This window comes from Mustela nivalis (genome assembly GCF_964662115.1).
Source record: "Mustela nivalis genome assembly, chromosome: 12".
In the NCBI taxonomy this organism is placed as follows: domain Eukaryota; kingdom Metazoa; phylum Chordata; class Mammalia; order Carnivora; family Mustelidae; genus Mustela; species Mustela nivalis.
Window position 1 is genome coordinate 24,148,887 of NC_139031.1, and position 12,862 is coordinate 24,161,748.

At 38.8% G+C, this 12,862-nt stretch overlaps 1 protein-coding gene across 4 annotated transcripts in view; it reads left to right on the forward strand.

Moving 5' to 3' along the window:
- The window catches only part of GRM8 (glutamate metabotropic receptor 8), a 741,710-nt gene that overhangs the window by 598,372 nt on the left and 130,476 nt on the right, over window positions 1-12,862 (forward strand). For all 4 annotated transcript variants that reach the window (XM_082694091.1, XM_082694092.1, XM_082694089.1 and 1 more), the window contains exon 8: window positions 4,895-5,031. In XM_082694091.1, coding sequence (XP_082550217.1) covers window positions 4,895-5,031 — 137 coding nt within the window. The remainder of the gene's footprint in view (window positions 1-4,894; window positions 5,032-12,862) is intronic.

Genomic DNA, 12,862 nt, shown 5'->3' on the forward strand with positions numbered 1-12,862 from the left:
GAATAATTGAGATTCTGTTGAAAACTGATATTTCCGGTGGCATTTTGGTCAATGACTGAAGTCCGATATAGTCATTCTTTTAAGGGTGCCAGAGATTCCTATACCAACTGATTTCATTTTTAGCTTTCTTATTTTTTTCCTTCTTACCCAGTAGTGCAGGTCATTATGAGAAAGAAAATGGATCAAGTTTTGTATCAAGAGGAAAGAAGGAAAGTAATAAACATGACGATAAACTGAGTGGCTTACACTTATAAATATATTTATAACATTTGCTCATAAAAGCATATGAATTATTCTTGCATTGCTTTTTGCATTGTGGAAATAAGGTAATGTAGATCACGGGAGCATTAAGTGTAGTCAAAGGAATGGATAATGACGATGATGGCTTTCCTTTTATTGCACCCCTATCATGTGCCAGCCATGCATTAAGTGCTTTACATACATCATTTCATGTGACCCTTGGAATAGCCCAGGGAAGTTGTGGTTCTTATGCTCGCCTGACAGCTGAGAAAATAGATTTAGTGAGGGTGACTTGCTTAGATCATGCAGGTAATTGGTGGTGCCAGAAATCAAACTCAGTCCTGGAATCCCAAGCCCATACTCTTCCCCAGAACAATGTTCAACAAAGCCAAACATTTGTGAATAAAATCTTCATGGGCTGAATCATTTTTCCTACAAAAACGTGTTGAAGTCCTTGATATGCTTAGGAATAAAAATATAATATAGTTTTCCCAATGGATTTCTCATTGAACAGAAAATATTCAGGAAGACAGGGTGCCTGGGTGGCTCAGTGGGTTAAAGCCTCTGCCTTCGACTCACGTCATGACACTCTCAGGGTCCTGGGATCAAGCCCCATATCGGGCTCTCTGCTCTGTGAGAGCCTGCTTCCTCCTCTCTCTCTCTCTGTCTGCCTCTCTGCCTACTTGTGATTCTGTCTGCCAAATAAATAAATAATAAAATATGAAATTAATGTGCTTCAAAATTTCTGAAATAACTAAGTCCAGGAGATAATGTCTAGGAGATATTTAAATCTATATCTATTTATTGCTATGTATATTTATTTCTTACCTGTGTTGTGACTGAATCATAATAAAGTGATGGACATACTGAGACATTTGTCATTTAAAATTTTTTTCTGGACAAAATGCCACTTAATTACATTTTTTTCAGGGGTGGCCAGACTCATACAAAGGATATTTTAAATTTAAATTTCTTACTTGTAGAAATTAGTAAACATTAGTAAGCATGGCCTCTCTTGGCCATTCAAGGCTGTTCTTAGTTACGTAGACCACAGAACCAGGGCAATCATTTGAGATGAGCCAGTATGTAATGGAGTCAGTTCTCCCTGTGAAAGGGTTAAAGTAATTCAACTGCAAGCCTAGCCCAAGCGCAGAAATCAGATTAATAAAGTAAGTTGCAGGAGTGGTTTCTAACATCACCCTGATAACAACATGAAAGGGAGTCTGAAGGTCCCCTCATTTGTGAATAAAAAAGATGAGAGGTGACATAAATGCAGTTCATAATGTTATGAAGAGAGTGAATATGGATTTACTTGAGATCATTAGTGAGTGCCTGATTTATGCTTTACTGCAGTTTATTCCCTCAGTGTGGAACACTGTCTTTGGTTCAGTGCCTACAAAGATTAGAGATACACTCTGCCTTTACTGAGGAGACCTCCTTTGTGAGGAAGGCAAAGCATCCACCCAGGGGTGAGCACATAGTAGGCTCTCAGTAAATATCTGTTGAATCAATGTTCTGACCAGATATGGGGATGAAGAGTAAAAGTGTGTGGAGTGTAGCAAGTGCTGTGATAGAGGAGGGTAGGATGCAAAGAGGTGCTTGGCCTCCTGCTCCAGGTTTAGAAGATCAAGCTCCTTTAGGTATGGCCTTTGAGTCACATCTGAAAAGGAATTACATAGAGAAGAAGGGTTAGGAGGAAGGCAGAAGGGAATCTATGGATAATAACAGGTACAAAGACAGGGTGGTAAGAAAGAGCATGACAAATTTAGGGAACTGGATTGTAGGTATAGGTGACATTGTGTTGAAAGAGGAGAAGGAAGATCAGTGAGGGTGACTTGAGGAAAGCCATAGATGCTCACAGAGAAGTTCTATTTTCATACAGACACTGGATTTCAAGCACAGCATTGCCATAAAACAATAAAGGAAATAATAGTTAATACTTACATAATGCTTACTATGTATGAAATGTTTTACATATTTTAATTCATTTAATCTTCCCATATCCATCCTAGGTGAGAACCACTCTTAGCCCATTTTAAAAATGAGACATGGGAAATATACGGAAGTTAAGTAACTGACCCAAGATCATACATCCAATAAGTGACAGTGTGGGGGATTGAACTCAGTGATCTGGCTCCAGAACCCACTGGATTATACTGCCTCTTAATACAATATCAAGTTTAGTGTAAGTTGCTGTTGATAATGATCTTTGAAGTATTTCAACTGAAGAATTATTATTTTTGTAAAAATACAGCTCTCCTGCCCTTGCTTTCCAGTAGACTTTCTCAAGCTAGAGAAAAGATATGTAGAAATACCTGGCATACTAGGAATTCTATGTAACTCAGAGCACATTCACGAAAATGTGTTACATGAGTGGCGTTCTTCTGTCTTGGGTATTATCGTGTTAAAAAAGATTGAGACTGCTGTTAGAGGAGATAAGAGGTCATTCAGTAAGTGATGTAACATTGGGGATTTTAGTTAGAGAAATTAAATATTCCTTTATTCATGAAGAAGATGACATCATAAGTTTTCAAGTGGTATATAAATGTCGGGAATTGTTGAGGATGTTAGTATGAGATTTGTAATAGATACATATTTTTTTTTCTATCCAGGAATCATTCCCATTTGAACTTCCATAGCCCCCTGTCTAGATATCACTTAAAGAATTTCCAGCATCCTCTCTATTACTTTGCATTGGTGTGTACTGGAAATACATATGGAGTAAATAATAATCATCACAATAGTATCTAATTATCCCATGCATTGTTCGGTGCGCTAGATAGCTATTTGTTCATTTAATTCTTATAACAACCCTATGAGGAAAGTGTCATTATTATCTCCATTTTTCAGATGAGGAAACTAGCATTTAAAGGTTAAGCTGCTCAAGGTCATTAGGAGTTAAGTTTTGGTCAGCTAGGGCAAATGGGTTTCCACTTGAGTGTCTACGGAGTAGCTAACATAGTACCGGTTGATTAGAGCCCTCTTATTTTATTCCCTAATTCCTCATTTCTTTCTTGATTTATGTATAAAGTCACTTCCAAAATGGCTTAATAATAATGATTTAAATGCATATGACGCTTCTAGGACTTCAAAACATGTTCATATTCATCGTTAAGTCCCTACATGACACGTGAATAAAAAGAGACACACACAAGTCATGGAAATAAATGGGAAGTGGAGTTAGCATGGTCATGCGGGTCTTGACTCTCACACCAGTGCTCTTTCCTTCAGGCTGTGCAGTCTCTTATGACTTTAGGAGTCTTTGCAGATACCAAGGATCTATGGTCTCATCAGAGACTTCACACTGTGTCCAAATTTTAAAAAGATTCCAGAGAACAGAGGAAATCAGACATCTCTGTATTAAATACTTGGAAAGCATCCTTATTGCTCCTGTGTGATTGTGATCGTATTTACTTGCGAGTTATTGTCTGAATTCATCCATTTTGTTTGATAAACTTAAATGCTTTAGAATTTGTGATTATCGGTATTCGTTAAAAACTCTGCAAGTAGAATAAAGAACTCCTTATAAAGTAAAATTGTAAAATGGACATATACAACTGTCTGTAGTATATATTTTGGGAGAATACAATAGGAAAAAAAATAGCAAGGAGGAGACACTTTCTAGCATGGTATGGAAATTAAATCTAATACGCTGCGACAAGAAATTCAGGGGAGAGGGCCTGCAGAGAGAAGATAGATACAAAGAAAAGGGATTGATGTCAGGTGAATTTGTCCAAGATAGCAGAGTCATCCAACAAGATGAAGTGGGGAGAGGGAGCAGCTAAGGGCTGGTAGAGAACAGGAAGGTCTCTTCAGAGAGTGAGGCTGCATGCAGCGAAGAAACATGGGGGTAGCAATCTCTTTCTACTCTTAAAACCTGTGATTCCGGAACAGTTAATAAGAGGGCAAGTAAAAATGAGCAGAAACTATGAAGAGAAAAGAGAAAAGCTGAAAGCTTCTTAGAGAAATGGGAGTTTAGAAAATACCGTATTGCTTGCAATTTCATGAATCTTGCTGCTGTGCCCCGGTGAACTGGGGGAACCTTTATGATCTGAGCAGAGTCGGGACTTCCCAGTGATTGCTGTCTTGCCCATTGGGAGGTTCCCAGCAGTGGCCCACATTAATATACTCATGGGCAGAGGTAGCAGAAGCAGGGGCTGAGAAGAGAAATTGCATAGGGAACTGCTTTTGAGTGGAGTTCAAGTCTGAATAAAGTCAAACCCGAGAGAATGTGGCTCAGATGTTCTCCTGCCGGGTTTTGAGTTGCTGTTTGTAGTTCACATTCTGCAGGAGGTGTTGTGTTTCAAGACATTTACGCTCGTCTCTATTGACTGTCACTCTGGGTAGCTAGGATGGAATATTCAGCCTATCAACTTCTATTTATTTAGCTGTTATGTACATTGCCTAACTTGGATACTCACCATTTACTTTCTAATGTGCATAATAAAGCATGTCTTCTTCCTATATGTACGTCTGGACTTCTTTTCGTGTAGGAGATATCATGCTATCAAGAATGACCTTGTGTGGATTGCTATCTTCATATCTCTTACTATACACAATATATTTTTAATCTACCATTCTTAGGTAGAGATAAATAAGCTCAGTAGACTATCTCACTAAAACTTTACTAACATTGTTTTCTAAACATTTATAGGTAGCGCTGGGACACCTGTCACTTTTAATGAAAACGGAGACGCCCCTGGACGCTATGATATCTTTCAGTATCAAATAACCAACAAAAGTGCAGAATACAAAATCATTGGGCACTGGACCAACCAGCTTCACCTAAAAGTAAGTATCAATATAGATATACAGTAGTGTATATAGTTCTCGAGGACAAATGCTTCGTTTTTAAGTTCATAATACAAGTTTTGTTAGAATTGTCTTGTAATTATGTTTTTTAAAAAAAATGTATGTTTTTATCCGTTCTTCAGCTTTAAAATGTTATGGAAAATCTCAAATGTCTATAGAGAAATCTGGTGTCTGGGGGGGATTTAATGAAAGACCTCATTTCCTTTTAAGTGACTTCACTGTATTTAAGGAAATTTTGCCCTTTTCTGAAAGACTCACTTGTTTAAGTGTTGGTATACTGTACATGTGTGTGGGGGGTGTGTGTGTTGTGTGTTGTGTGGGAGGAATGACAGTGTGAGTGTATTTCACCTTTGCCATCTCATACATTGAGACCTCATGCCTACATCTGATTGATGGAAGTGAATCATGATCTGTATTTACATTACCTCTTTGAATCGCGACATTAGAGCAAGTTAGTGTACCCAAAAGGGTTGTTTAGATCATTTGACAGCCTTTAGGACTGACTGCTGTCCCTGTCTACCTGGGGTGTGGGATCAAGGCCCAAGACCCACAGATCTTGCAGTTCCTAGAAATGAGTGGCTATGCGAGGAAAACTTGGAAAGCCTAGCCTAAGTCGGGTCCCAGGGACTGTGGATGGTGCCAAAGGTAGCTGGGCATTTCCTGCCTTGGTGTCACCAAGGACACAGAGGGCTCTGTGTTTTCCTACTGGGCCTGCTGGGGCCCCAGTGGGGAAGCATGCAACATAGGTGTGGGGTAGAGGAACCTCATCAAACATGCCTGGCTGGTGGCAGCCCTCCAGGGAGGATCCCCTAGGGAAAGGGTCTGTGGGGACATTGGAGAGAGCTGTGTGGTACTACTGGCGCCCACCTGTAAGAAGGGGCTCTGGAGCAGGAAGCTGATCCTGAACCTGAGGGACAAGGGATGTCCAGAAAGGGACCAGGACTGCCAGTGGCTATTTGGGAGGGTGTGGGGGTGCTTGGAGCAGCATCTGCTTATCACTAGATAAGAAATGATTTCACCTTTCAACAGCCCATGGTGTGGCATTAGCGCATACTGACTTCTTCCAGTATAGAGAAATAAGGAGTGTGCCCTATAGTCTCAGCTAAGGATTGGAGTTCTTTCATGGCACACATCTTTGACAGTTATAAAATGGGACAATTTACAGGAACTGGGGGGCTGAGGAATTCTCGTTGCAACAGCGTGTTTCCTCTGTAGGCAGAAAGGTGCTTTTAAATGCTTCAAAGAAACTAGAGACATATCGGTCTATGTCCTATGGTTCTAATATGCATCTCGTTCTTTCCTATAATGAAAGCATCTCCTCTTCTTGATTCTCAAAGCCATCACAATGCTGTGAGAGTTGAGTTTACTTCCTAAATGAATAGTTAACTTTATTTCTTCGCCATGCCTTATCCTAGCTAGAAGGTAAAGGCTTACGACATACAGGAGAGTGGAGATCATTCTTGTCTATGTGTGTGTAACACTTGTACATGTGCTTTCTTGTGTTTGAACCCACTCAAAAGACATCAGTTTGGTATTTTTAATATATTTCCTACTTTCTGTGTCTCCAAATATAGTGGTATGCTTATGTAGCATCAACCACCAAAGGTTTCAACAAGGAAGCAGATGATGAAAAATAATGAAACTGGGATATTTATGGTCTACTGTCTTTGAAATGACTTCCTGATAATTATCACACTTCTGCCTTCAATAATGCACAAAGACAGCTAATATTTCCAACTATTGTTGTGCTTTGTAAGACCACAAATCTACAGCTTACTATATGTAGCAGCCTGAGGAAATCTTATCTATTATTCTGCAACCCAAACTGACATTTATCAAAGCATTGTTTTGATAACTCTACAGGTTATTAGTGCCAATCTGAAAATCAATCACTTTGTGGCAAAAGCCCTTTTGAAAGTGGACCTATGTGGAATAAAATAATTACACATGACAAAGACAATTTGTAAGAGTTAAAATAGGGAAGCTACTTTTTATCGGATGTTTATTAATGCCAAACTGCCTATTACATTCTTGTGATTAAGGACGTACATAACGAAGTTCAATGGTTAAAAAACATAGGCACTAATACATGACACTAAGATACCTAAAATATTTATACATACACACAGTATATACATATACACAGACACATCTCTCTATGTGTATGACATATTTATTATAAAATTTCATATTGAATCTCAAGCTTCTCTTTTATGTACATTTAACGGTGCATGAAAGTTTTATGTTTATTATTGTGTTATTGTTCATCAAACATATCCAAACAGTTTGTAAGAATTATTTCTCATGCATGATTATGATCTAGTTATAACTATGATCTAGTTTATAACTAGATAACAGTGCTGTTTTTACCAAAACAGAGAGAATGTATCTCTCAGGAGAAAAGTAAGTGAATTAGACTGGGCAGAGAGACTATACATCAAGAGTTGACTTCTGGAGCCCAGCAGGACAAATTGTTTCTCCTTGGATCAGTGACCTGTTTGAAGGTCACCTTTTTGAAGGCATACAGGGTGTTTGGAACGTGACCAATTTACTAAAGTTCTGCTCAGATAGTAGTCAAGGCATGGAACAAATACTTTGCTTCAGTTTTATCATCTGTAAAATGGAAACATTAGTAACACCTATCTTATATTAGGTGTTACTAATACTTATATTAGTAACACTTATCTTATGTGGTTGTAATATGAATGAAATGAAACAATACAATAAAGCATTTAGTCCAGGACATGGCACACGTGAAATGCATAGATATTACCTATTATTAATCCAGTATCTCGTGATTCTATACAGCCAGTGGGAGAGCCCATAATCAATGTGGTGAGCCGAGCACTGCTTATTAGGGAGGCACTTGGATTTGCTTTAGAAAGTTCTGAGAGTATCTCTTCATTAAAATGCGACCCATTTGTCTCCATCGTCCACTCTTTCTTCCTATGTTTATTTTATTTTTTTTTAAAGATTTTATTTATTTATTTGAAAGACGGAGATCACAAGTAGGCAGAGAGGCAGGCAGAGAGAGAGAGAGGGAAGCAGGCTTCCTGCGGAGCAGGGAGCCCGATGCGGGGCTCGATCCCAGGACCCTGAGATCATGACCCGAGCCAAAGGCAGCAGCCCAAACCACTGACCCACACAGGGGGTGTTTAATATTGGCTTTAATGTTTAATATTGGCTTTAATCCTCTAGAAAATCCATCTATGCTTAAAAAGTAACTTGTATGTAAGACAAATACAAACCTTCTTTTTGTATGGTAGCGTATGGCTAGGTATTATCAGTGAGGCAGCTATTTTTTGAATGGATTGGATAAATTCATTCTGTGCACGTACCCGATGCTAAGGTTTGAGACAAGGCTGAGTCAGTGGTTCTCAGGGCGCTCACAGACTGGAAGGATAGAACGGCGCTCAGACCATCGACGCTAGCGCAGCGAGGCAGGTGCACAGAGCATGGGGCGTGCGCGGTGTCGCAGCGGCAGCCCAGAGAGAGGTTCCTAACCTGGCCTGACTGCTGAGGAGAGCAATGTTAACAGACAGGGGATGATAACCTCGCCCATGTGCTCCGTCTCTCCTTAATCTATTAAACCAGTTTTACAATAGATTTTACACTCTCGGGGGTAAGCATTTAACAGCCAGTCATCGGACTGAATTCTGTGTATTTTCAAAAAAGCCAGTTTTTCTGGCTGAACTCAACCATAGGACAATTCTGTACACAGAGTGTACAGTTAAGCGTATATGAGTGTGACGAATTTGCCCTGAATGTACCTTTAGTGTAGTGAAAGAATTTTTTAAATGAGTAGTTGGTTTTTTTTCTTTTTTTTTTCCTGGAAAATTATGAGGTGTTTTATTTCCTCGAAAGCATTGTCTTTATTCTTTCAAATATTATTGTTCCTTTTTCTTTATTATGGGACTAACATATGTTCTTAATTCAGCAATTAGAATCTCTTAGTGTAATTGTTTAGTTTGATTTAGGTTTGCTATTCAGTCATCTCAGTCCATGCATGAAGGGCATGTTATCTACTTGAGAGTGAATTTGAACAATTAGGTCTCTACATTTTGTTTGGCTGAGTCTCTCAAGAGGCAGGTGATCCTGATTAGTGATTATGAAACATTTTGTAACCTAGAGGTTGAGAATAAACAGCCGAGCCTGAATTGTGAGAAGAAGAGCCATATGCTGCTTAAAGTCCACAGGGAGAAGGTGTATGGAGGTTACTGGATGTGCCTAAAATAATGTAAAGTTCACTATTTTATACTTCCAACCAGAGCTATGTGGGTTGTTGTTGTTTTGTTTTATGGTGGGAATGAGACATATGTTTTTGCTTGTCTTATTGTTTTGTTTTCTTCTCTTTTTATTCAAGTTAATAATTTGGAGATAAATAAATGTAGTAAAGTTAAAATGTCTCAACCACAGTTATTAGTGTCACAGTATCAGTTGGGAAGGGTGATTTGAAGCAAAAGGGCTTCACTGACCCTGATTTAATTTTTGTGTGGGTTAGTCCATAAAAGAGAGTTACTCTTGACCAGGTACTAAATTCAGAGCCTCAGTTTTCTCATCTGTTAAGTGGGGATAACAAATAGGCTTACTATGAAGACTGAACACATTAGGATATAGTGGTCAAGTATGAGACCTCAGAGGTGCCTGGGTGGCTGAGTTGGTTGAGTGGTTGCCTTCCTTTGGCTCAGTTCATGATTCCAGTGTCCTGGGATAGAATCCCGTGTCGGGCTTCCTGCTCAGTGGGGAGTCTGCTTCTCTCTCTTACTCTCCCTCTGTGTTCTCTCTCTCAAATAAATAAATAAAATCTTTGAAAAATATATGACCTTGGGGCACCTGGGTGGCTTAGTCAGTAAAGCAGCTGCCTTCGGCTCAGGTCATGATCTGAGGGTCCTGAGATCGAGCCCCATGTCGGGCTCCCAGCTCAGCAGAGAGTCTGCTTCTCCCTTCTCCCTTTCCCACTGCCAGCTGCTCTGCCTACTTGTGCTCTCTCTCTCTGTCAAAATAAATAAATAAAATCTTTAAAATATATATATATGACCTCAAAGTCAGAAAGAAAGATGTTTAAATTCTATCCTTCCATTTATGAGTCATATGGCCATGGGCATGCCATTTTACCTCTTTTAGTCTCAGATCTTTCATCTGCGTGGAAACAGTTAAGACTACTTCACAGAATTCATGAGATAATTAAAGGAAACCACATACACAGAGATCCTAGAACATTGCTTGCCACATATGCAGGGTTAAATGAATATGATAATAATAATTTGTTTCACTTTATTCTGCCACTGTAACCAACCTATTATCGAGGACCTATAATTTCAATGTAAATTCCATATATGCAAAGTCTTTTCTGCCTTTATTTGATATTTTGGGTAGGAATTAACCTTAAAAAGAGGTGCATGTGCCATAATAATTTATCTGTGCCTACGAAGTACACCCCAAATGTTTATTTTGATATTTGAAAAGGGCTACAGGCTTTGGGGAGCACCAGAAATTTGAGCAAAAATTTTTTAATTGAATCTGTCTTTCCTATGTCCATGTGGTATAGTACTTATGATATGATATTTTAATTAAATATATATGTAAATTTTATTTATATATAATTTAATATTTTATGTATAATTTAATATTAAAATTATATGTATTTAACTGTAGATGGTCGGCCATGTATATGCTGTACTAGGGGTTCCTCAGCTTGCTTGGAATACAGAAAGGGAGAATTCCTCAGTGCCCTGTGAAGGATATTGCTCAGTGAAGGATATTGAAATAGTCTTGAAGTAAGGATGGGTGAATGGAGTTGGAACAGTGTTTGTGGGGAGACTTGACCTTTTTCCCTCTGCCTCGATTTCCTCATTTGTGAAATTGCCTGTGTTTGGAAACACTCTTTCATATCATGATCATTTCTTATGAAAGATAGTTCACCCTATGAGGCCAGCATATATGAGCTCTCCCTCTCGCACTAACCATGAATGTAAAGTTGGTTCTCTGAAACCTTCTACAGTCGGACAGAACTTTAAATGTCACTGTAGTTCCTGCCCTTCTGCACCATTCTGAAAAGACTATTCTGCTTCCTTTTCTTATAACAAGATGACTACTTGTCAGAACTATATTTTGGTTTATTAGGTGTAAATTTATTCCTTTTTAAAAAGCCATTTTTGGGTCAGTAGTTGTATGTCTGTTTATGAGAAAATAAGCATTTGGTAAATTCATGTTTTTGACATGTTGAGCAAATATCAAGGTGATTAAATTTTAACTATGTTCTTGCTAGCCCAGAGTAGCTACTCAGTAAGTATTTGTTGAATGCCATGAATAATATGCTGATATTTTCTAAATACTAATTAAATGTAGAACAATGATCCAAGGTTATTGATTGGGAAATGGACTTGTGCACAGGTTATTTATTCAGTGACCTCTTGCTGCCAAGCAGAAGGCTAAACTGTTGGAGAGTACAAGGTTGAATAAGATAAACTTCCAAATACCGAAAGATTTGCAATTTGGGGCATCTGGGTGGCTCAGTCGGTTAAGCGTCTACCTTTGGTTCAGATCATGATCCTGGGGTCCTGGGATCAAGCCCCCTATCTTGCTCCCTGCTCAGCTCCCCCGCATTGTTCGCTTAAAAAAAAAGATTTGCAATTCATTAAAGGCAACTATATACTTGAATAACTATAATAAAAGCATAATTAGGTACAGATTAAAGAACAGACTATGAATTCAGATGGTGTAATGATTACTTCCAGCTAGGGGGACTGGATAAAGTTTCTTGATTAATGAGATTCAGATTGACTCTTCAGTTACTTTAGTGGCCATAAATGTTTGCAAGAGTATATAGGCTATGCTAAAAGCATCCACCCATCCATCCATGCTGGAATAAAGTGCCTCCAATGTGCCACTGCCATGTTGGATGCTGTAATGATATAGAAGTATTTCAGATTCAGTCCCTAGGGTCTCACCCAAATAGTAACACTAAGCAGGAGCAGAATCCAAGGATGTGTCTCTTTCATGAGTTCACAGTGCATCCATCCATTTTCCTTTATTCTTGTCTCTTTTAACACATATTCTTATTAGCAAAGTAGGACTAGTGTTAACAAAGAAGCATATTCTATCTTGGTCTGCAGACGGAATTGGGAAGTGTTTTGGTGCAACTAGTTTGTGATATCCCCATGGAAATAAGTTGGGAAGGCTCTAATATTGGATGGCCTGATAGGAGAACCCTAACATCTAGAAGACCCCTACCATTTGTTCTCAGCACTGATAATTTGGGGCAAAGAACCTGTTCTACTTGTTTTTAAATCTTTAACAGCATAATGTGGGTCTCACTAAATATTCATTGAATAAATTAATGAACTAAAAAATGAAAGTAATGTTATCTTCGCAAGGCCATAAAGGAGAGCTGACCCTAAAATACTAATCTGGAGATAAAGTATAACCTAGGAGCGTATGGGGTCAGGGCAGAGATCCGAGTCATAACAGTAATCAAGGATGAACTCAGATATAAAAGCCAGAATAGAGAATCTAGTTTAGGATCCATCTAATCAAGCCCTACAAAAGCCAAGGGAAAATCCAAAGTCCCATACAGGAGAGTACGTGTAAGGGACCCACATAAGATTCTTCAGGACTTAACTGTTACTATTACCACTGGCTTTTATTCCTGGCATGTGATTTGCAGAGCTTCCTAGACCCTGTGGGACCTCAGAGTTGCTTAGTGGCTTTTGGTGCAAACCTTGAAGGAGCAATATTCATTGCTGCCTGTCTGGTAGATTTTCTCTGCCTTATCTGTCCATCTACTTGGTTTGAGCCTTGTTCCCTAAGA